Source organism: Hypanus sabinus, chromosome 7 (assembly GCF_030144855.1).
Source record: "Hypanus sabinus isolate sHypSab1 chromosome 7, sHypSab1.hap1, whole genome shotgun sequence".
Taxonomy (NCBI): domain Eukaryota; kingdom Metazoa; phylum Chordata; class Chondrichthyes; order Myliobatiformes; family Dasyatidae; genus Hypanus; species Hypanus sabinus.
Window position 1 is genome coordinate 3,116,914 of NC_082712.1, and position 25,776 is coordinate 3,142,689.

Below are 25,776 nucleotides of genomic sequence, written 5' to 3' on the forward strand. Positions count from 1 at the left end.
TATATATATATATATATATATCTTTTTGTAATGTAGAGCTTTTATTATTATGTATTCCAATGTACTGCTGCTGTAAAACAACAAATTTCACAACACATTCTCATGATATTGAACCCAATTCTTATTCTGAAGGGGTGCTGGTGAGAGGGGGTCATAGGGGGGTGAAGGGTCTGTGTTCATCCCCTGCTACCTCGATGATGCTGAGCGAGTTCTCGCTGTGTGAACAGTCTTGGTGCTGACAGGCTTTCTCCCCTGCACTTCCTATCAGCATTGCTGCCTTGCTTGCTGTGGGACTGGAACACATACAGACTGGCTCCAAGATCCTGTTCCCACTCGTGCTTGGAAGCAAGGAGTTCGTCATCAATGGGGACCTGAAGCTGATTCCGGACCCCCCTCCACCGCCACACCTGCCCTCGAGGGAGAGGCCGAAGGTCGGCGAGTTCAGAGTACAGCAGCTCCAGGACCTCGTGCAGCATTTCACCCTGCTGTCACCCACAGGTGAGCTCCCAGAGACGGCGCCTGCTGTCAGGGGGACGTGTCGGGATCACGACGTGGGGGGGTGGGGGAGCTGGTCCACACCCACAGCACACCTCACCAGTCTTCACAACAGGTGGCCAGCAAACTGGGAGGGGTCGACAGGGATACACTGGCAGGAATCAGACTGTTGGGTTGGGGGTGACAGTTAGGCAGGACATGGACATGTTACTCTGTACATGGCACTCCATCGCTGCCTGCCTTTTACACATTTCTGTTTCTATTTTCTCGGCATTTTATAAATTAAATGAGAACAGCTTAGTTCAAAATTTACTTTTAAAGCTTTATTATAAAGTCATACAGATTGTCAATAAGCAGGCTACTGATTGGAGAAATAAACATTAGAGTGGTTAAGCCTTCTGATCCCATAAGTATTTCAATATGCTGTGTAATTCATCCCTCCCCTGGTCGTCATAGCTTGCTTAACTCTGGTACCTCCTCAGCAGGTGAAGCTGGGTCCAGTAGGACCACTACACGCTCAGGCAAGGGTGCGCCTACTCGCCTTCCCACTCACATTCAACACAGAAACAGACCCTTGGCCCATATCCCTTCAACTTCCCTATCCAAATATCTTTCACACATTGTAATTGTACCCACCTCTACCACCTCCTCTGGCAGCTCAGCTCATTCCACTTACCCACCCTCTGTCCCTCAAGTCTTTTTGAAATTGTTTCCCCCCTCACCTTAAACATCCGCCTACTAGTTTTAGACTCCCTCTACCCTGTATAAAAGATCTGCAACCATTGTCCTTGCATCTGCCCATCAAGATTATATAAACAAAAGAAATATGCAGACGTTGGAAATCCAAGCAATATACGCAAAATGCTGGAGGAACTCAGCAGGCCAGGCAGCATCTATGGAAAAGCCTACGAGATGGTTTTTTTTTTAAAGCAGCTTGTCGTTGATCCTACGAGGAGATCAGCTGTCCTGGATTGGGTATTATGTAATGAACAGGAGGCAATTAAGGTAAAAGAACCCTTCGGAGGTAGTGATCACAATATGATTGAATTCAACTTGAAATTTTATAGGGAGAAAGTAAAGTCTGATTTAGCAGTATTTCAGTGGAGTAAAGGGAGTTACAGTGATATGAGAGGAGTTGGCCAAAGGAAGGTTCAGGGTACATGTACTCCAAAAACAAACAAAGACTCAAATGGCAAAATAGTACAACCGTGCTGACAAGGGAAGTCAATGCTAATGTAAAAGCAAAAAAGAGGGCATACAACAAAGCAAAAATTAGTGGGAAGACAGAGGATTCGGAAGCTTTTAAAACCCAACAGAGAGCAACAGAAAGAATCATTGGGAGGGAAAAGGTGAAATATGAAACCTGTATGATCCGGCAAGAATGACTATAGAATTGAGTCCAGTTTTATAAACAAATAACCATTTATTTAAACTCACCTCAACAACAAATGAAAAGTAAACAAACGACTAACTTAACCAGAAGTAAACTGCTGTATGGCAACTCAAACAGTTCTTAAAGTGATAAATGTGGAAGTCCAAATGATTTACACAATCAATTAGGAGAGACTTTCCTGAAGTAACGAGTTCCTCAACGATGTGACGTTACTGCTGATCTCAGCCAAAATATGCCTTGCCCGAAGGATTCACAACAAAGGAAATAAAAGCGCTTAAAGGAACTGACCTTTTCCTTGGGGAATAACACTGCACCCAACCCTTTCTGCTTTCTCAATGCAGGGGCTATCTCGGATGCAGGTTACTACTTCTGGAGTGAAAATCCAACAAGGTCAACCCTGTATTACGGCCGACAACACCAACTTTACTCGATCCTTCGGGTTCCCACACTTCGGCAAATCTTCACTGTCCAATACTTAGACTTTAAAATTGAAACACAGATACGTCAAACATAACTGGCAGAGATTTTAAAAACTACTGATACAACCTACAGTAGGAAGTAAAACTCCACTTTAAAACAAAACTGCGTCATGAGACAAATACGCAGCATAACGGAGTAACTGACGAATTAAATTACGAACTAACCTGTGTCATAGCAAAGCTTTCCCATTTTATACCTATTGGAACAGGCCATCACATGACCTCTCACTTGCGGGAAAATTACATCGTGTGACCTCACACTGGCTGGAAATTACATCATCCCACCATCACAAGACCATTACATCATGCTCACCAGATACTCAATTACATCATGGTCATAAGACAGTCACAAGATACCCACAGGGTGTGTAATAAAGCAAGCTTGCAAAAAATATCAAAATGGATAGTAAAAGCTTTTTCAAGTATGTAAAAATAAAAGAGAGATGAGAGTGGATCTAGGATTACTAGAAAATGAGGCTGGAGAAATAATAATGGGGGCAAGGAGATGGCAGATGAACTAAATGAGTATTTTGAATCAGTCTTCACTGTGGAAGACACTAGTAGTGTGCCAGATGTTGAAGAGTGGAAGGGAGGAGAAGTGGGTGCAGTTACAATTACAAGGGAGAAGGTGCTCAAAAAAATGAAAGGCCTAAGGATACAGACCTAAGTCACCCAGGACAGATTCATTGCACCCTAAGATTCTGAAAGAGGTAGTGGTAGAGATTGTGAAGGCATTAGTAATGATCTTTCAAAAATCATTGGACTCTGGCATGTTTCCAGAGGACTGGAAAATTGCAAATGTCACTGTACTCTTTAAGAAAGGAGGAAGGTAGCAGAAAGGAAATTATAGACCAGTTAGCCTGTCCTCAGTGGTTGGGAAGGTGTTGGAGTCGATTGTTAAGGATGAGGTCCTGGAGTATTTGGTGACACAGGACAAGATAGAACAAAGTCAGCATGGTTTCCTTCAGGGAAAATTCTGCCTGACGAACCTGTTGAAATTCTTTGAGGAGATTACACATAGGATAGATAGAGGGGATGCAGTTGGTTTTGTATATTTGGACTTTCATAAGGCCTTTGACAAGGTACCATCTCACTGGCTCTTCACTCAACCCTGGAACATCTGGACAGCAAAGATGCATACATGAGGATGCTCTTTATTGACCATAGCTCAGCATTCAATACTCAAAATTCCCTCAAAACTAATCAATATACTTCACACCTTGGCCTCAATGCTACCTTATGCAAAAGGATTCTCAATTTCCTTACTTGCAGACCCCAGTCAACAACATATCCTCCACAATCTCCATCAGCATGGGTGCACCATAAGGCTGTGTGCTCAGTCCCCTACTCTACTCACTTCATACTTACAACTGTGTGACTAAGCACAACTTCAATGTCATATTCAAGCTTGCTGACCACACCATTGTCACAGGCCGAAGCAAAGGTGGTGAAAATCAGCAAAAAGAAGAGAGATTGAAAATCTGCTGAGTGTTGTCACAACACCTTACTCAATGTCAAGGAGACCAAGGAGCTGATCATTGACTTCAGGAGGAGGAATGCAGAGATCCATGGGCCAGTCCTCATTGGAATCAGAGATGGACAGGGTCAGCAACTTTAAATCCCTCGGTGTTATTATTTCAGAGGACGTGTCCTGGGCCTGGTATGAAGAAAACATGGCAGCATCTCTACTTCCTTAGATTCAGTATGGCATCTAAAACTTTGACAAACCTCTATAGGTATGTAGTGAAGAGTATATTGACTGGCTGCATCACAGCCTGGTATGGAAACACCAATGCCCTTGAACATAAAATCCTACAAGAAGTAGTGGATACGGACCAGTCCATCATGGGTAAAGCCCTTCCCACCACTGAACACATCTATGCGAAATGTTGTTGCAGGAAAACAGCATTCATCATCAGGGTCCCCACCATGCAGGTCAGGATCTTTTCTCGCTGCTGCCACCAGGAGGAAGGTATAGAAGCCTCAGGATTCACACCACCTGGTTCAGGAACAGTTAGTACCCCTCAACCATCAGGCTCTTGAACCAAAGGGGATAACTTCACTCAACTTCACTTGCCCCATCATTGAAATGTTCCCAGAACCTATGGACTTTCAGGAACTCTTCATCTCATGTTCTTGATATTTATTCCTTCTTTAGTTATTATTATTATTTCTTTCTTTTTGTCTTTGTTAAGTTTGTTATCTTCCATTTTTGTGGTATTTCATTGATTCTATTATGGATGATGTTTGATCATTAAATAACGTGCTTCACCACCAGGTTTGATGCTACCTGCATACCCTGAGAGCCATCATTGTCAAGAACATCAGCTGAACCAGCCACATAAACTCCATGGTTACAGGAGAAGCTCAGGGACCAGGTACCCTGCAATCAGTCATTCCATTAACCTGGACAATTATCCACTTACATTTTGTAGGTTTTATGACAAGAAGAGTGTTTATCGAAACCTTACAGGACCTGATTTCGCAGGATCTTGGATCAGATAATTTCCCTGAGCCGTGGTGCTCGCTCACTTATCCACAGGTGTGTGAACTGTCTGTGCTTCTCAAAGAAACTGAGAGAGATCTGGTTCCGTATGAAACCAGGTGAAAGTGTGAATAAAACTAAAACAAAGCAATGAGGTGTAAACCAGCTAAGGGATACGTTTGGAAGCTACATTACAAGGTACGTCGATGACAAACGTTTAAAGAATGAATGTATAATTAACAGGTAATATGTTTCTTTTAAAGTAAGCATATTTAATAGGAGAAGTGGTCTTTCAGGGGAACTGGTTACATGGAGGTAAACACAGCCAATTCTGGCCATACAGGCAGATCTGAGGTCTGAGTGTTAGGAGAGGATTAAAATTCACAACAGTGCAAGGAGTTGCTACAAGGATATGCTGTTGTGAGAGTGGGCCAGTCAGAAACATAGGTCAGAGCAAGTACTCAGATTGGCTGAAGCTGACATTAGGAGATACTACCTGAGGCAAAGAGGGAGATTCCACTAATCTGACATAGAAGACCATAATACATAGGAGAAGAATTAGACCATTCGACCCATTGTCTCTGCTCTGCCATTCCATCACAGCTAATTCTCCTACTTTCTCCCAGTAACTTTTGACACCCTGATTAATCAAGAACTTATCAACTTCCACCTTAAATATACCCGATGATCTGGCCTGCACTGCCATCTCAGACAATGAATTCCAGAATCACCACCTTCTGGCAACAGAAATTTTTATAATTTCTGATCTAAATGGACATCCCTCAGTCTGAGGCTGCACCCTGTGGTCCTTGACTCCCCCTCTAAAGGAAACATCCTCTCAACATCCATTTTATCCAGACCTCTGAATATTCCATAGGTTGCACTGAGATCCCTCCTCATTCTTCTAAACTCCAACAAGTACAGACCCATCAAGACCCAACAAGTCAGGGCATCAAAGAATATGGCAAGAAGGCAAGTGTATAGTGTTGAGTGGGATCTGAGATAAGCCATGATGGAATGGCAGAACAGACTTGATGGGCTAAATGGCCTAATTCTGCTCCTATGTCTTATGGTCTTATGCCAAAATGCATGACTATGTACTTTACATTATATTCCATCTGCCACTTCTTTGCCCATTTCCCAATCTGTCTATCTCCTTCTGCAGACACCCTAATTCCTTAACACTACCTGCCCCTCCATTTATCTTTGTATCATCTGCAAACTTGTCATCAAAGCCATCAATTTCTTCAACCCAATCATTGATGTACAACGTGAAAAGAAGCAGCCCCAACACACTGCTGCAGCATACCACTAGAACCAGCAACTAAGCAGAAAAGGCCCCCTTATTCCCACTCTTTGCCTCCTGCCTGTCAGTCAATCTTCTCTCCATGCTGGTGCCTTTCCTGTAATACCATGTGCTCTTGTTAAGCAACGTCATCTACAGCACCTTGTCAAAGGCCTTCTGAAAATCCAAATAAACAACCCTGAAACCACATTCTTAACAATCGACTCCAACTTCTTTCCAACCACTGAAGTCAGGCTAACTGGCCTATAGTCAAGTCAAATCAAGTTAAGTTTATTGTCATTTAACTATATACATGTATACTGTCAAATGAGACAATGTTTCTTCAAACCAGGGTGTAAAACACAGTACTATACATAAAACACATGAAATACACAATAACTTAGGAAAGTAAGGATAAAATCTACAGGTAAAATTACACATAAGTAAACAAAGTAAAGTGCATAAATTAACTATTGTCCGGTACAGAACAGAGCAAGTGGTGACACTTTGGATGCGATGCGGCAGGGAGTTCAGAAGCCTAATGGCCTGAGTGAAGAAATAGTTTCCCATCTCGACCGTTCTTTTTCTTGTGCACCAGAGTCTCCTGCTTGATTGTAGAAAGTCAAAGAGGATGCTGGATGAATGGGTGAATTCCTTGATAATTCTAAGGGCTCTGCATATGTAACACTCCTGATAAATGTCCCTAATTGATGGTATGGAAACCCCTATGACCCTCTCAGCCATTCTCAAGTCCTTTGTAGGAACTTTCGGTCCAATGCTTGGCTGCTCCCATGACAGATGAAGATGCAACTTGTCAGGATGCTATCAATGGTGCTTATGCAAAACTCAGTTAAGATAGGGGTGCAGGAACCTCGTTAGGAAGTGGAGGTGATTCTGTGCCTTCTTGTTCAGGAAGAGATGTTGCGGGACCAGGTGACATCATCCATGATATGAACTTGCAGGAACTTGGTGCACTTAACTCTCTCTACAGAGGAGAAACTTCCTTTGCAGTCTCTCTGTTTCCTGAACACTACCCGCTTCACCTATCTTTGTATCATCAGTAAATTTAGCCACAAATCCATTAATCCCATAGTCCAAATCATCGACATACATCGCAAAAAAACAATGGTCCCAACACTGACCCCTGTGGAACTCCACTGGTAACCGGCAGCCAACCAGAATAGGATCCCTTTATTCCCACTCTCTGTTTTCTGCTGATCAGCCAATGCTCCACCCACGCTAGTAACTTCCCTGTAATTCCATGGGCTCTTATCTTGCTAAGCAGCCTCATGTGTGGCACCTTGTCAAAGTCCTTCTGAAAATCCAAGTACACAACATCTACTACATCTCCTTTGTCTACACTGCTTGTAATTTCCTCAAAAAATTGTAGTAGGCTAGTCAGACAGGATTTTCCTTTCAGGAAACCATGCTGGCTTTGGCCTGTCTTGTCATGTGCCTCTAGGTATTCCATAATCTCATCCCTAACAATCGATTCCAACAACTTCCCAGCCACTGATGCAGACTAACAGGTCTATAGTTTCCTTTCTACTGCCTCCCACCCTTCTTAAATAGCGGAGTAACATTTACAATTTTCCAGTCATCCAGTGCAATGGCAGAATCTACTGATCCTTGAAAGATCATTGTTAATGCCTCCGCAATCTCTCTAGATACTTCCTTCAGAACCAAAGGGTGCATTCCATCAGGTCTGGGAGATTTACCCACCCTCAGACCATTAAGCTTCCTGAGCACCTTCTCAGTCATAATTTTCACTGCACATACTTCACTTCCCTGATTCGCCGGTATACTGCAGATGCCTTCCACTGTGAAGACTGATACAAAATACACATTCAGTTCTTCTGCCATATCTGCATCTTTCATTACAATATCTCCAACATCATTTTCAATTGGTCCTATATCTACTCTCCACTCTCTTTTACCCTTTATATACTTAAAAAAGCTTTTAGTATTTTCTTTGATATTAGTCACCAGCTTCCTTTCATAATCCATCTTTTACTTCCTAATGATCTTCTTCGTTTCCTTCTGCAAGTTTTTAAATCTTCCCAATCCTCTATCTTCCCACTAGTTTTGGCTTCCTTGTATGCCTTCTCTTTTGCTTTTACTTTGGCTCTGACTTCACTTGTCAGTCACGGTAGTGTACTTCTTCCATTCGAAAATATCTTATTTGTAATATATCTGTCTTGCACTTCCCTGATTTTTCACAGAAATTCCAGCCATTGCTGCTCCACTGTCCTTCCAGTCAACTTTGTTCAGTTTCCCTCTCATGCCATTATAATTTCCTTTATTCGACTGAAATGCCGACGCATCGGAATTTAGTTTCTCCTTCTCAAATTTCAAAGTGAACTCGATCATATTGTGATCACTGTTCCCTAAGGGTTCCTTAACCTTAAGCTCTCTTATCGCCTCCGGATCATTGCACAACACCCAATCCAGCACAGCCGATCCTCTAATGGGCTCAACAACAAGGCCATTCTTTAGACATTCTACAGATTCTCTCTCTGAGGTCCAGTACTGACTTGGTTTTCCCAATCCTCTTTCATGTTAAGATCTATCTTTCTGATACACCCTATATCCTTGGATGTTCGGCTCCCAATGGCAGCCATCCTTTAGCCAAGTTTCAAAGATGGCCACAATGTCACACTTGCCAATCTGTACCTGAATTTCAAGATCATCCATTTTATTTCTTATGCTACGTGCATTTAAATATAACACTTTCTGTCTGGTATTTGTTGTTTTCTGTTTTAACTGCACCATGCCTCTATTGCCCTGTAAATTATCCCACATCTGTGGCACCTCCTTCCAAGGATTTATCATAGAATCATAGAGCACTGCAGGAAAGCTTCCTTAATCAGTACATAGAAGCCGCAACGGGAGAGTGAGTAATACTTGATCTGCTATAAGGGAATGAGACAGGGCAGGTGACAGAAATTTGTGTAGGGGAACACTTTGCATCCAGTGACCACAATGCCATTAGTTTCAAAGTAAATATGCAAAAAGATGGATCTGGTCCGCGGGTTGCGATTCTAATTGGAGGAAGGCCAATTTTGATGGTACCGGAAAGGATCTTGCAAGTGTGGATTGGGACAGGCTGTTTTCTGGCAAAGGCATACTTGCAAAGTGGGAGGCCTTCAAAAATTTGAGAGTACAAAACTTAAATGTGCCTATCAGTATAAAAAGTAAAGTTAACATGTGTAGGGAACCTTGGTTCTCAAGAGATATTGAGGAACTGGTAAAGAAAAAATAAAGAGGTGCATTGCAGGTATAGACAGGTAGGAACAAATGAGGAAATCAGGAAGGCTAAAAGAAGGCATGAGATTGCTCCAGTAGACATGGTGAAGGAGAATACTAAAGGATTCAACAGATATGTTAAGAGAAAAAGGATTACAAGGGACAAAATTGGTCCTATGGAAGATCAGAATGGTAACTCATTCATGGAGCCAAAATTTACTCAGGCAAAGGTTGGTGAATTTGTGGAATTTGTTGCCACATGCTGTTACACAAGCATGGCGGTGGACGAACCCAAGTGCAGCACTCGGGCGCGAGAGGCAATATTGATGTGGCGAGCGTGGAATCGGTATCCAGGAGCAATGCTAGACTGGCAGTCCTAAGAACCACACCGGAGTCGACCAATGAACTGGCAGCTCCTTGTTGTGATCACAGGGTCTTTATCCTCCATTTTCTGATGGAAAGCAAGTATTTGTAGTTAGTGGAACCTGGGAGTGATAGGAAACTAAACAAGGGGATTGAGGTCCAATTCCTGAGGTAAATAGCAAGGTGGGGCATTGCCAGAAGGGACCATGACACATGCAGCTTTGGAGGTCAGGTTTTTGTGTGTATTTAACATAGCAAGTGATAGGTTCTTTATTGGACATGGCATCAAAGACTACAGGGAGAAGGCCAGGGACTGGGGTTGAGGAGGAGATAGACAAAAAATATCAGCCTTGATCGAAAGGCAAAGCAGAATCCTACTCCTATGTCTTATAGTCTTATGGAGATGTTGGAGATCTTAAATGCAATATTTGCATCTCTATTTACTCAGGAGGTGGACACAGCATGCATAGAAGTCAGGCAAAATGGCATCAACTTCATGGACTCTATACAGATTAAAGAGGAGGAGGTGTTGGCTATCCTGAGGCAAATTAGGGTGGATAAATCCCCATGGCCTGACAAGGTGTTCCCTTGAATCCTATGAGAGGCAAGTATAGAAATTGCTGGGGCCCTAGCAGAGATATTTAAATTATCTTTTGTGACAGGTGAGGCACTGGAGGTCTGGAGGATAGCCAATGTTGTTCTGCTGTTTAAGAAAGGTTGTAAAAATAATCCAGGAAATTATAGGCTGATGAGCCTGACCTCAGTAGTGGGAAAGTTATTGGGAAGTATTCCAAGGGATTGGATTTCTGTGATAGACATGGGCTGATTAAGGACAGTCAGCATGGCTTTGCATGTGGTAGGTCGTGGATGCGGAGTAAGGTAGGTGAACTTGTGACACAGTTGTAGATTGGCATGAATAATGTAGGCATCCCTGAATCATGGCTGGAAGAAGATTATAGCTGGGATACACATTATAACAAAAGGACAGGCAGGAACACAGAGGGATCGATGTTGTTCTGTTTGTAAAAATTGAAATAAAATCATTAGAAAGAGTTGACATAGGGTCAGAAGTTGTTGAGTCATTGTGGATTTAGCTAAGGAAATGCAAGGATAAAGAGACCATGATGGACCCCCAAACAGTAGTAAGGATGTGGTCTACAAATTGCAATGAGAGATAGGAATGCATACCAAATAGGCAATGCAGTAGTCATTGGGGATTTCATGAGATGGCTTTTTAGAGCAGCTCATGCTTGATCCCACTAGGAGATCAAATATTTTGGATTGGGTGTTGTGCAATGAACTGTAAAAGACCCTTTGGGAAAAGTTATCATAATATGATCGAATTCACCCTGAAATTTGAGACAGTGGTTAAAGACAGTTGTATCAATATTACAGAGGAGTGAAGGGAATTACAGAGGCAAGAGAGAGGTATTGGCCAGAATTGATTGGAAAATAACACTGGCAGGGTTGACAACAGAGCAGCAATGGCTGGAATTTCTGGAAGCAATTTGGAAGGCACAGGATATATACATCCCAAAGGAGAAGAAGTTATCTAAAGGTAATATTATTCTACTATAGCAAACAAGAGAAGTCAAAGCCAACATAAAAGCCTAAGAGGGCATATACTGTAATAGAACAAAAATTAGTGGAAAGTTAGAGAATTAGGAAACTTTTAAAAACCAACGGAAGATAACTAAAAAACAAGTAATCAAGAAAGTAAGTATGGAATATGAAAGTAAGCAAACCAGTAATTTTAAAGAGGACACCAAAGATTTCTTCAGATACACAAAGTGTAAAAGAGGCAAGTGGATATTGGACTGCTGGAAAATGATGCTGGAGTGGTAGTAAGAGGGACAAGTAAATGGTGGACAAACTGAATTTTGTATCAGTCTTCACTGTGGAAGACATGAGCAGGACATAGAAGTTCCAGGTGTCAGGGGTCTTGATGTATGTGAAGTTACCATTACTAGGGAGAAGGATTTTGGGAAACTAGAAGTTCTGAAGGTAGATTAGTCACCGGCACCAGAGTTCCGAAAGTAATGGCTGAAGAGATCATGAAGGCATTAGTATTGACCTTTCAAGAATCACTAGATTGTGGGATGGTTCAGGAAGACAGTAAAATTGCAGATGTCACTCCATTCTTCCAGAAGGGAGAGAGGCAAAAGAAAGGAAATTATAGGCCAGTTAGTCTGACCTCAGTGGTTGGGAAGATGTTGGAGTCAATTGTTAGACATAGAAACATAGAAAACCTACAGCATAATACAGGTCCTTTGGCCCACAAAGTTGTGTTGAACATTTCCCTACCTTAGAAATTACTAGACTTCCCTATAGAGTTTTTCTAAACTCCATGTACCTATCCAAAAGGCTCTTAAAAGACCCTATCGTATCCGCCTCCACCACTGTCACTGACAGCCCATTTCATACACTCACCACTCTCTGAGTAAAAAACTTACCCCTTACATCTCCTCTGTACCTACTCCACAGCACCTTCAACCTGTGTCCTGTTGCGGTAACCATTTCAGCCCTGGGAAAAAGCCTCTGACTATCCACACAATCAATGCCTCTCATCATCTTATACACCTCTATCAGGTCACCTCTCATCTTCTGTCACTCCAAGGAGAAAAGGCAAATTTCACTCAACCTGTTTTCATAAGACAAGCTCCCCAATCCAGGCCAACATCCTTGTAAATCTCCTCTGCACCCTTTCTATGGTTTCCACATCCTTCCTGTAGTGAGGTGACCAGAACTGAGCACAGTACTCCAAGTGGGGTCTGACCAGGGTCCTATATAGCTGCAACATTACCTCTCAGCTCCATAATTCAATTCCACGATTGATGAAGGCCAATACACCATACGCCTTCTTAACCACAGAGTCAACCTGCACAGCTGCTTTGAGCGTCCTATGGACTCGAACCCCAAGAACCCTCTGATCCTCCACACTGCCAAGAGTCTTACCATTAATACTATATTCTGCCATCATATTTCACCTACCAAAGTGAACCACTTCACACTTATCTGGTTTGAACTCCATCTGCCACTTCTCAGCCCAGTTATGCATCCTATCAATGTCCCACTGTAACCTCTGACAGCCCTCCACACTATCCACAACACCTCCAACCTTAGTGTCATCAGCAAACTTACTAACCCATCCCTCCACTTCCTCATTGAGGTCATTTATAAAAATCACAAAGAGTAAGGGTCCCAAATCAGATCCCTGAGGCACACCACTGGTCACCGACCTCCATGCAGAATATGACCTGTCTACAACCACTCTTTGTCTTCTATGGGCAAACCAGTTCTGGATCCACAAAGCAATGTCCCCTTGGATCCCATGCCTCCTTACTTTCTCAATAAGCCTTGCATGGGGTACCTTATCAAATGCCTTGCTGAATTCCATATACACTACATCTACTGCTCTTCCTTCATCAATGTGTTTAGTCACATTCTCAAAAAATTCAATCAGGCTTGTAAGGCATGACCTGCCCTTGACAAAGCCACACTGACTATTCCTAATCATATTATACCTCTCCAAATGTTGATAAATCCTGCCTCTCAGGATCTTCTCCATCAACTTACCAATCACTGAGGTAAGACTCACTGGTCTATAATTTTCTGGGCTATCTCTACTCCCTTTCTTGAATAAAGGAACAACATCCACAACTCTCCAATCCTCCAGAACCTCTCCCATCCGCATTGATGATGCAAAGATCATTGCCAGAGGCTCAGCAATCTCCTCCCTTGCCTCCCACAGTAGCCTGGGATACATCTCATCTTGTCCCGGCGACAAAGGATGAAGTCTCGGGGTACTTGGAGGCACATGATGAATTAGGCCAAAGTCAGCATGGTTTCCTCAAGGGAATATATTGCCTGACAAATCTGTTGGAATTCTGTGAAGAAATAACAAGCAGGATAGACAAAGGAGAATCAGTAAATGTTGTGTACTTGAATCTTCAGAAGGCCTTTGACAAGGTGCCACAAATGAGGCTGCTTAACAAGTTACAAGCCCATGGTATTACAGGAAAGACTAGCATGTATGAAGCAGTGGCTGACTGGCAGAAGGCAAAGAGTGGGAATAAAGGGAGCCTTTTCTAGTTCGCTGAAAAAGGCTATGGCATTCCACTAGGGTCTGTGTTGGGACTGATTATTTCTATGCTATTTGTCAATTATACAATGATAGGTGGGGGGGCAAAGGAGAAAATCTGCAGGTGCTGGAAATCCCAGATACACCAAATGCTGGAGGAACTCAGCAGGCCAGGCAGCATCTATGGAAAAGAACAGTCGACATTCTGAGACCAAACACTTTGGCAGCTCTAGAGAAAAAGATGTGAGGAATAGGTTTGAGAAGTGGAGAGGGGCGGAGGTGAGAGAAAGGCCAGGCGATAGGTGAAACTTGGAGAAAGAGGGACAAAACAAAGAGCTAGGATGTTGATTGGTGAAAGAGACAGAAGAGGACGTTGGTTATGGAGACAGTAGATAGGGCAGTCCAGTGCTCCACTTGCAGAATGTGGGAAGTCAGGGACAGCACAATTATCTCTGATGCCTATACCTGCAAAAGGTGCATCCACCTGCAGCTCCTGACAAACAGTGTTAGGGAATGGGAGCTGGAGCTGGATGAACTTCGGATCATTCGGGAGGCAGAAATAGACAGGAGTTTCAGGGAGATAGTCACCCCTAGGAGTCAGGAGACTGGTAACTGGATGACTGTCAGGAGAAGGAAGGGGAATAGACAGGAAGAGCAGAGCATCCCTGTGGCCGTTCCCATCAACAGTAAGTATACCATTTTGGATACTGTTGGTGGGGACGACCTACCAGGGACAAGTTGCAGTGGTCGCGTCTCTGGCACCGAGACTGGACCCTCAGGTCAGAAGGGAAGGAGGGAAAAGAGGAGAGCAGTAGTGATAGGGGATTCAATAGTTAGGGGGACAGATAAGAGGGTTTGTGGGAGAGATCAAGAATCCCGGATGGTCTGTTGCCTCCCTGGTGCCAGGGTCCGCAATATCTCGGATCGAGTTCTCGGTATTCTCAGGAGAGAGTGTAAGCACCCAGATGTCGTGGTCCACGTGGAGACCAATGACATAGACAGGAGTAGGGATGAGGTCCTGAAGAAAGGGTTATAGGGAGTTAGGAAAGAAGTTAAAAAGCAGGACCTCAATGGTGGTAATCTCGGGATTGCTGCCTGTGCCACGAGACAGAGAGGGTAGGAACAGGAAGTTATGGCAGATGAATGTGTGGCTGAAGAGTTGGTGCAGGGAGCAGGGGTTCAGATTTCTAGATCATTGGGATCTCTTCTGGGGAAGGTCTGACCTGTACAAAAAGGACGGGCTGCACCTGAACTGGAAACGGACCAATATCCTGACGGGCAGGTTTACTGGAGCTGTTGGGGAGGGTTTAAACTAGTTTGGCGGGGGGGTGGGAATCAGAATGTGAGTGCAGAGATTAGGGTAGAAGGACAAGGGCATGATGCTAAGAGTTCTGAGTTGATGAGGAAGGACAGGCAGGGGACAAAACATAAATGTAGCCAGTTAGAGGCGTTGAAATGTGTCTATTTCAATCCTAGGAGTATTAGAAACAAGGAGGATGAACTTTGAGCATGGATCAGTACATGGAACTACGATGTTGTGGCTGTTACTGAAACTTGGTTAGAGGAAGGGCAGGATTGGATGATGCAGGTCCCGGGGTTCAGGTGTTTTAAAAGGAATAGGATGGGAGGTAGAAAAGGCGGGAGAGCAGCATTACTGGTCAGGGATAGTATCATGGCTAGAGAAAGGGAGGATGCTGCAGAGGGAGTGTCCACTGAGTAGGTGTGGGTGGAAGTCAGAAATAGGAAGGGATCAATCACTGTGCTGGGAGTAGTCTATAGGCCCCCAAATAGCCCTCGGGACACCGAGGAACAGATAAGCAAGCAAATTTCAGAATAGAGCAGGAAATACAGGGTAGTAGTTATGGGTGATTTCAATTTCCCTCATATTGACTGGCACCTCCTGACTCCAAGGGGGATAGCTGGGGCTGAATTTGTCAGGTGTGTTCAAGAAGGATTCCTGACACAGTATGTGGACCAGCCGATGAGAGGAGAAGCTACACTGGATCTAGTTCTGGGTAATGAACCTGGTCAGGTGACAGACCTCTTGGTGGGGGAACATTTTGGTGAGAGTGACCACAACTCCCTTAGCTTCAGCATAGCTATGGAAAAGAATAAAAACAGGGGAACTGGGGAAGGGCTAACTACGAAGGGATGAGGCAGGAACTAGCGAGAGTAAATTGGAAACAGATGTTCAAAGGTGAAAGCACAGAAGTAATGTGGGAGAAATTTAGGGACCACGTGCTGGGTTCAGGATAGGTTTGTCCCACCGAGGCAAGGAAAAAATGGTAGGAAAAGGGAACCATGGCTGACAAAACACGTGAGGCAACTCATCAAGAGGAAGAAGGAAGCATATGTTAGATATAAGAAGCAGGAAGCAGGAGGGGCTAATGAGAAATATAGGGTAGCAAGGAAGGAACTAAAGAAAGGACTTAGGAGAGCTCAAAGGGGGCATGAGTAGGCCTTGGCATGTAGGATTAAGGAGAATCCCAAGGCCATCTATGCGTATGTGAAGAACAGAAGGTTGACGAGAATGAAGGTGGGGCTGCTAAAGGATAAAGAAGACGGGTGGAGGAGGTTGAGGAGGTCCTAAATGAATACTTTGCTTCAGTATTCACAAGTGAAAAGGACCTTGATCAGGGTGAGGTTGAAATAGAACAGGCCTGTGTGCTGGACAATGTGGAGATTAAGGAAGAAGAAGTGTGGATCTTCTTAAAAACATCAAGATTGATTTGATAAGTCCCCAAGGTCAGATGTGATATACCCCAGGCTACTGTGGGAAGTGAGAGAAGAGATCGCTGGAGCAGTAGCTATGATCTTTGAATCCTCTGGCTGCAGGGGAGGTGCCAGAAGATTGGAAAATGGCAAATGTAGTTCCCTTGTTTAAAAAGGTAATAGGGAGAATCCTGGGAACTATAGACCAATGAGTCTTACGTTGGTGGTCTGCAAACTATTGGAAAGGATTCTTAAGGATAGGATCTACGAGCATTTAGAGAAGTACAGTCTACTCAAGGATAGTCAACATGACTTTGTGAAGGGAAGGTTGTGTCTCACAAGCCTGATTGAGTTTTTTGAAGAGTTAACAAAAGAAATTGATGAGGGTAAAGCAGTAGATGTGGTCTACATGGATTTTAGCAAGGCATTTGACGAGGTCTCCCACAAAAGACTCATCCAGAAAGTCATGAGGCATGGGATCAGGAACCTTGGCTGTTCGGATAAAAAATTGGCCTAAAAGAAGAAAGCAGAGGGTAGTAGTGGAAGGAAAGTATTCTGCCTGGAGGTCAGTGTCTAGTGGAGTGCCACAAGGATCTGTCCTGGGACCCCTCCTCTTTGTGATTTTTATAAATGACCTGGATGAAGAGGTGGAAGGATGGGTGAGTAAGTTTGCAGATGACACAAAGATTGGAGGAGTTGTGAATGGAGCTGCAGGTTGTCAAAGGTTACAAGAGGATATTGACAGGATGCAGATTTGGGCAGAAAGGTGGCAGATGGAGTTCAATCTGGATAAGTGTGAGGTAATGCATTTTGGAAGGACAAACCAGAAGACTGAGTACAGGATTAATGGTCAGTTACTTAAGAGTGTGGATGAACAAAGGGACCTTGGGATTCAAATCCATACATCCCTCAAGGTCGCTGCACAGGTTGATAGGGTTGTTAGGGCCTATGGGATGCTAGGCTTCATTAACAGGGAGATTGAGTTCAAGAGTAGAGAGGTCATGTTGCAACTCTACAAATCTCTGGTGAGACCGCACTTAAGAGTATTGTGGTCAATTCTGGTCACCTCATTATAGGAAGGATGTGGAAGCTATGGAGAGGGTGCAGAGGAGATTCACCTGGATGTTGCCTGGATTGGAAAACAAGTCTTATGAGGCAAGGTTAGCAGAACTGGGACTTTTCTCTTTGGAGCATAGAAGGATGAGAGGGGACTTGATAGAGGTTTACAAGATTATGAGAGGCATAGGTAGGGTGGATAGTCAGTACCTGTTTCCCTGGGCACGAATAGCAAACACCAGACAGCATATGTACAAAGTTAAGGGAGGGAAGTTTAGGGAAGACATCAGGGGTAAGGTTTTTACACAGAGGGTTGTGGGTGCCTGGAATGACTTGCCAGGGATTGTGGTAGAGGCTAAAACATTAGGGGTATTTAAGAGCCTCTTGGACAGGCACATGGATGAAAGAAAAATAGAGGGTTATGGGGTAGTGTGGGTTTAGTACTTTTTTTTAGGAAAATATGGGTCAGCACAAAATCAAGGGCCGAAGGGCCTGTACTGTGCTGTAGTATTCTAGTGTCTAGTGTCATGGAAGAAAGAAAAAGGAGGGGAGGGAAGAGCACCAGAGGGAGGTGATGGGTGGGCAAGGAGCTGACGTAAGAGAGTGAAAAGGGGTTGGGAAATAGTGAAAGGGAGGCATTACTGGAAGTTTGAACATTGATTTCTCAAAATTCTATTTTGGAAATAGAGAAAACATACAAAAATATGAGGCAAAAAGAGATTTGGGAGTCCTTGTGCAGGATTCTCTAAAGGTTAGTTTACAGGTTGAGTCTATGGTGTAAAAGTTAACTGTGGTGTTAACATTCATTTTGCGAGGACTAGAATATAAAACCAAGGATGTAATGTTAAGACTTTATAAAGCACTGTTGAGGCTTCACTTGAAGCATTGTGACCAGTTTTGGGCTGCTTCTCTTAGAAAGGATGTGCTGAAACTGGAGAAGGTTCAAAGGAGGTTCACAAAAATGATTCCACAATTGAATTGCTTGTCATATGAAGAGCGTGTGATGGTTCTGGGCTTGTATTGACTGGAATTCAGAAGAATGAGGGGTGATCTCATTGAAACCTATCAAATGGTGATAGGCCTTGATAGAGTAGATGTGGAGAGTATGTTTCCAATGGTGGGAGAGTCTAAAACCAGAGGACACAGCCTGAGAATAGAGAGGTGTCTTTTTAGAACAAAGATGAGGAAGAGTTTCTTTAAGCAGAGAGTGGTGAATCATTGGAATTCTTTTCCACAGGCAGTTGTGGAGGCCAGGTCTTTAAGGCAAAGCTTGATAGATTCTTGGTTGGTCAGATCATCAAGGGATACAGGGAGATGGCAGGACATTGGGGCAGAAAGGAAAATTGCATCAGCCATGATGAAATGGTGAAGAAGACTTGATGGATCAAGTGGCCTAATTCTGTTCCTATATCTTATGGTCTTTGCTTGTCTTGTTTGCCTTGACAGAAGATGATGCAGCAAGCCTCCTGAACAGTGGAGGGCTGTAGTCTAGAGTAACTGGCCATGAGAGTATCTGATCCCAGGGTCTTGATGGAGTTCTCTGTGGAGATGGTCGATTCACTGGGTTTCCTGTCCACAGAATTTTAAACTGGTTAGCCAATTGTCAGCATGGTCTTGCTAGGCCAAAGCGCCTGTTCCCATTGATGTATGTCTCTCTGCTTCTACAGTTCCCACAGTTGGGAGGATAGTCAATTTAAGCCCATTGTGTAAGAAAGAGGGCAAAGAAACACTGGGGAAATGCCACCAGTACTGTCTCCACAATATCCATGGGCAGCCTCTGGAAACCATTGACAGTGACCCCTCCTATTCCTTGGCCAGGTCATTTTGTCTGTCTGTCTGACATCCAGACTTGGATAAAACAGCCCTCTCCAAGTGATCACCAGGTGGCCAGAGGGTAAAATTCAAGGATATATGCAAAGTTTCTTTGAAAATGCCACCTTGCCAGGGACTTCTGGAATCTCAAACCATTCCTGTTTGGAGTGGAGAAAGAACATTGGAGTCTGTGTATAAGGCATAGCAGCACTGTATCAAAAGGATGTATTGCTTATGCACCACACACAACTCACCCAGCACAGAGCCCACTCCACACACACTGACCTCATCAACCATCTAGCAACTGTTGAACTAGAGAAAGTAATCCTCCACCCACACTGTCACTGACGTTAATCCAGATCCCTCACACTGACCCTCAATTACCCCTCTCCTCCACTCATACCATGTCACATACACTAACTCAGTTCTCTCACACTGTCCCTCTGTGACCCCTCTCCTCCACCCACAGTGTGTCACAGACATTAATCCAGATCTCTCACACTGACCCTCAGTGACCCCTCTCCCCCAGTGCTGTGACACTGACTGTATTCCCACTGACATTAATCCAGCTCCTTCACATCATCCCTCAGAGACTCATCTCCCCAGTGACGTGTGTCACTGACATCAATACCCTCTCTCAGACCGTCCCCAGTGACCTGTGGCACTCACTGACTATATCCCCACCGATGTTAATCCAGCCCCTTCATGCCAGCCTTCTCCCCCAGTGCCCTGGCTCTGTTTCCAGACATTTCCACCTCACACTTTTTTGCTTCTGCCTTTGCAGTTGGTGGAGATTTCGCGGGTGTTGGCTCCTGACTCAGACTTCCTCAACTGGCGACAGTTTATCCTTTCAATTGCTCAGCCATGGCCCTATCCCTCCCTGAGGGACCTGCTGGACACAAAGATACGGTTTCAAGCTGTGGACCAGGCTGATAATGGTTACGTTACAAAAGAACAATATGATCAGGTATAGTGACTTCAAACCCCAACTCTAGTCCATGTCCCATCCCCATCCCCAACATCTTCTAGACTCCTCAGTAATAGCAAGACATTGACTTCCAGAAGTGGGGTGGACCACCTACTCCTGTATGTATGAATGCTATCCGTCTGGAGAAGGTTGAGAGTTTCAGGTATCCAGGTGTAGTTGTCACCAATTTGTCCTGGTACAGCCACATAGACACTACGGTCAACAAAACACACCAGGAACTCTACTTCCTCAGAAGGCTAAGGAAATTTGGCATGACCCAGTAACTCTCAACAACTTTTCACCATAGATCTCTGTCTTGGAGGCTGATGTCAAAACATATTTCAAGAGGGTTAACCCTTGTAATCAATCAGCAGGTCCCCGTGGTCTCTAAAAACCTGTGTTAACTGACTGGTAGGTGTGTCCAAAGACATTTACAGTCTCTCATTGCTATAGTCTGAAGTTCACACCTGCTTCAAAAGGGCAACAATCCTACTAAGAAGAACAGGGAGAGCTGCCTTAACATCTATCTCCCAGTAACACTCACATCTACGGTGATGAAGTGCTTTGAGAGGTTGGTTATGGCTAGAATCAAGTCCTGTCTCAGCAAGGACTGCAATTTGCCTGTCACCACAATGGATCTACAGCAGATGTGATCTCATTGGCTCTTCACGCAGCCTTGGATCACCTGGACAATACTAGTTCTTACATCAGGCTGCTTTTCATTGACTACGGCTCAGCATTGAACACAATCATTCCTACAGTTCTGACTAAAAAGCTCTAAAAGCTGGACCTCTGTTTCTCCATCTGCAACTGGATCCTCGACTTCCTCACCAAAAAACCACAGTGTGTGTGGATCAGAAATAACATATCCATCTCACTGATAATCAACACTAGGCCACCTCAAGGATATGTTTAACCCACTGTTGTACTCTCTCTTCACTTTTGACTGTGTGACTAGGCTTAGCTCAAATGCCGTCTATAAATTTGCTGATTGTGCAACTACTGTTGACAGAATTTCAAATGGTGATAAGAAGATGTACTAGAACAAGATAAGTCAGCTGGATGAGTGGTGTCACAACAACAACTTTGCGCTTAATGCTAGTAAGACCAATAAATCAATTGTGGACTTCTGGAAGGGTAAAATGAGGGCATGCACACCAGTACTCATCGAGAGATCAAAGATAGAAAGGGTGAGCAGTTTCAAGTTTGTGGATGTAAACATCTCTGGAGATCTATCCTGGGCCCAACATATCGATTCATTTACAAAGAAGGTGTGACAGCAGCCACATTTCACTCAGAGTTTGGGGAGATTTGGTTTGTCGCCAAAGAGATTCACAAACCTCAACAGATTTACTGTGGAGAGCATTCTAACCGGGTGCAACACTGTCTGATATGGGGGAAGGGCATTGCACAAAATCAAAATAAACTGCAGAAAGTTACGAACTCAGCTCCTTCATGAGCACAACCCTCCCCAGCATCCAGGACATCTTAAAGGAGCAATGCTTCAAAAAGGGGGCATCCATCAATAAGGACCCCCATGACACAGGACATGTCCTTACTGCCAACAAGGAGGAGGTACAGGAGCCTGAAGGCACACACTGAACAACTGAGAAACAGCTTCTTTCCATCTACCATCCAATTTCTGAATAGAGATTGAACCCATGAATACAACCCACTCCTTTTTTCCTCTCTTTGGCACTATTTAACTTGTATTTAGTAATTTATTTTTTTCATTGTGTATTGCAATGCACTTCTGCCACATAGCAACAAATTTCACAATGTGTGCCGGCAACATTAAAGCTGATTCTGAAAGCAGTCTATTGTGATGCATCACAGCTCAATGAGGCAGCAGCTGGGCCCCGAGAGTGGAGAAATTGCAGGAGGTTGTGAAGACAGCTCAGTCTGTCTCTCAGATCTGCCTCCCTGCCATGGACTCTGTCTACAGTAAAGCAGCCAGCATGAGTAAGGGTCCCTCTCACCCTGGACATTTTCTCCTCCCCTCTTAAGATACAAAAGTTTGAAAACTTTTGAAGCTCAAGGACAACTTCCATCACACTGTTATAATGCTATTAGATAATCCCTAGTATGATAAAATGATCTCACAATTTACCTTGTTGTGACCTTGCACCTTATTGTCTGCCCACATTGTACTTGCTTTCTAATCTTTTTCCTTTGTACCACCACGATGTACTTGTGTGTGGAACGATGTGCATGGGTGGCAAATCTTTTTCACTTTATCACTAAACATGTGACAATAATAAACTCATTACCACTTACCCAACCCTGGGACATTAATATCTTTCAGACACAAACCTGGGCACCATCATCTTGGAGACCCTTTCCCTGATTAGAGTTCTATTATATCCTAACCCAACCCAACACCTCGACCCCAGAACTGGACTTTGTACTAAGGCTCACTGCCTCCTACCTCTCTGACCTTCCCTTTCTTTCCAGTCCTGAAGAAAGGTCTCAGTCTAAAATGTTGACTGTACTCTTTTCCATAGATGTTGCCTGACCTGCTGAGTTCCTCCAGTATTTTGTGTGTGTTGCTTCCTAACCCTCACAGGGCCAACCCTGGATCCAGAACAGAACTATCATTTTACAGCCTCAATTTGTAAGCCCCTCTGCAACCACCCAGCACCATCACGTCCTTCCTGTGGTGCAGTGATGGAGCTATACATGGTGTTCCACCTGTGAATAACCTAGAGTGCTCTACAAATTCAGCACACCCTGTTAACTCCCCTCAGCTGGCTAATAGAGGCAAGACTCCTGTGTGTGACCCTAATCACCTGCCACCTTGAAGACTCCTAATCCTGGTCAGCTGCCCCAAGGATCAGTGGGTGTCAGGTCCCCTGATCACTGTCTGAACATTTACTGTGTATTTTCTTGTCTTGTTTTCTCTCCCCAAAAGCACCAGCTCTGTCTTCCCCAGAGTGAGTGCCTTTTGTTCCTGTTGTGACTATATAATATTTCATCGAGAGCTGACCTTCCTGAAGAATTACCTCAGTATCTCTTCCCCAGCTGCTGGCTGACCTGCCAAGTACTTCCTGGACTTTCTGCTTTTATTTTACATTTGCACTATCAGCAGTTTTTAGGATCTTTGAACAATACATCATAGGTACAGACCCTTTGGCCCAGCTGGTCCATGCAGTCTGTGTTGCCCACCCAGATAGCCCCAATTTCCTTCCAAGCCCACTCCTCCCCTGATATTACAGTACTGCCTCAGAGTGTCTCTCCCCTTACACCTCAGACTGACCATCTCTCTGTCTGTCTCTTTCTCACTATCTGTGTGTGTGTGTCTCCTCCTCTGTCCCCTCTCTCTGCTCACTCTCTCTGTTTGGTGTCCACAGGTGGAGCTGTGGTTCACAGGTGATGCTGACCAACAAGACCCTGAGGATCCATTGGAGCCAGTTCCCTTCAACAGACTTGCACAGCTGAAGGAGGTACTGTCCATCATCAGCTCTCCTTCCCCACATGACATCTAGTTCCCCCCGCCATTGCAGAGAAAACCTGGGTGAAGAGTTGGCTGTAACTCAGCACATCAGGGCAGAGAGTTTCGTAGAGCTGACGTCTTGGGCACCCACATCCCTGAGGTCCCTGGTTGATGTTCACTAGGGTAAATGATCTGAGAGAAACCTACAAAATCTCCACACACTGGATCCAGGCAGATCACATGGTCAGGTGAGAAGCTGGCTTGTGGTATCAAGATATGGGACTGAGGTGAAGAGAGCAAAGAACCTCTGGAATTTTCCAGACAGCTGAGCGTAACTATGTTTAGGAAGGAGTTTGAGGGTCCGGGGATAATATCCCTCCCTTATCCAATTCCAGTGATCACCTCCGACCCTGCGTCACCTCTCCTGCTCACAACTATCTTCAATATCCCCATTCCACTTGGTGCTGGAGTATGGTCTTGACCCACTGCGCTGCCAGAGTAGGTGTTGCAATGGGATCCATTCACTTTATTTAGATATGCAGAGCAGCCAAGGCTGAGAAAGAAACGAAGGTAATGTGGGGAATGAGAATGGTGTAGGTGTGCAGAAGGACTGACTGGCCTGTTTCTATCATTCTAATAGTGTAGTCTTCTGCAAGATCGCCTACCATTCCTCTAACAATGAGAGTGTGCAGACCTCATCTCAACGCCCTGTACAAATGCAGCATCACCTCCTTCATTAACCTCAGAAAGATCCTGAAGTTATAGTGGCACCGAGAGAGATTACTCATCCCACAGAGTTAGTGATAGCCTCATTTTTTTTTTATCCCAGTCCCTCAACTTTCCTCAGGAGCCAGTAACAGTGAATTCCAAGTGGCCTTGGATGGTGGTTGAAAGGCTGTGTAATGATTGGTGCATGACAGCACACATCTGCACAAGGATTCCCCACAAAGGAACTCTCACCACTCCCTCATTCCTAAGCATGTCTCGAATCCACTGTCCCCTCACTGATGGTCCCTTTCACTATGGCTTTGTGTGTGGGAGATCATGTCTCATGCATGAATGAGTTTTTGAAGGAGGTCACTGAGGGCAGTGTCATTTATATGAACTTCAGTAAGGCCTTTGATAAGGTTTCCTAGTTCCTTAAGATTGTCATAGCCAGGAATGGTAGTGGAGATAAGCTCTATGTGTCTCAAATTGCCTCTGACAATTAAGTCCAGCTCCTGACCTTTACCTGTGGCTTAGCTACAGAGTGTGATGGAACCATTTCTACTGACAGGAGGAGGGGCAAAGTCGGGTTACTGGTGCCTTCAAACCAGTTGCTTTGAACAGATGGGGCTTGTCAGCCGTGGTTGACAGCTCATCGAGGAGAAGGAAATTCTGATCTCAAATCTCCACTGCCTTGTGACTATACCCATTCATGGGGAAGGCTCAGCAAGTAAGGAAAAATATGGAGCTGGAGTCCCTAAGGCAGACCCACGTTGAGTTCAACACTGACTGATGGTGTGTGCAATGTTCCTTTGTATTAATCAGCTGCATGGAGAGGGGGAGCCTGCTATGTGCTACATGCTCTCCATATCATACTGCCCTGGCTTGCATATCACATAGACAGCTGGAATGCTGTATCCATGGTCAACCCTGATCAACAGAGGGCCTCAGTCAATGAGTTGGTGAAGAATGTACAAGACATGGTTAGTAAGTTTGCAGATGGCACTGAAATATATGGGGTCACATGGATCTCAATCAGCTAGGGAAGTGGGCCAAGGAATGGCGAATGCAGTTTAATTATGCTGAGTGCAAGGTGTTACACTTTGGGAAGACAACTGAGGCAGGCCTTTTAGTGAATGGCAGGTCCCTGGGGCGTGTTGTAGACCTTGAACATGGTTCCCTGACAGTGGAGTCATAAGTAGACGGGGTGCTGAAGAAGGCTGTTGGTGTGCTGGCCTTCATTTGTCAGGGCATCAAATTCAAA

General features: G+C 44.3%; 1 protein-coding gene across 1 annotated transcript in view; it reads left to right on the top strand.

Annotated features, from left to right (window-relative positions):
- LOC132396497 (sperm flagellar protein 2-like) overlaps nucleotides 1-25,776 on the top strand; it is a 73,174-nt gene that overhangs the window by 38,674 nt on the left and 8,724 nt on the right. The window contains exons 7-10 of the mRNA XM_059974056.1: nucleotides 269-498; nucleotides 4,803-4,909; nucleotides 20,192-20,374; nucleotides 23,725-23,817. Of these exons, the coding sequence (XP_059830039.1) occupies nucleotides 269-498; nucleotides 4,803-4,909; nucleotides 20,192-20,374; nucleotides 23,725-23,817 (613 nt within the window). The remainder of the gene's footprint in view (nucleotides 1-268; nucleotides 499-4,802; nucleotides 4,910-20,191; nucleotides 20,375-23,724; nucleotides 23,818-25,776) is intronic.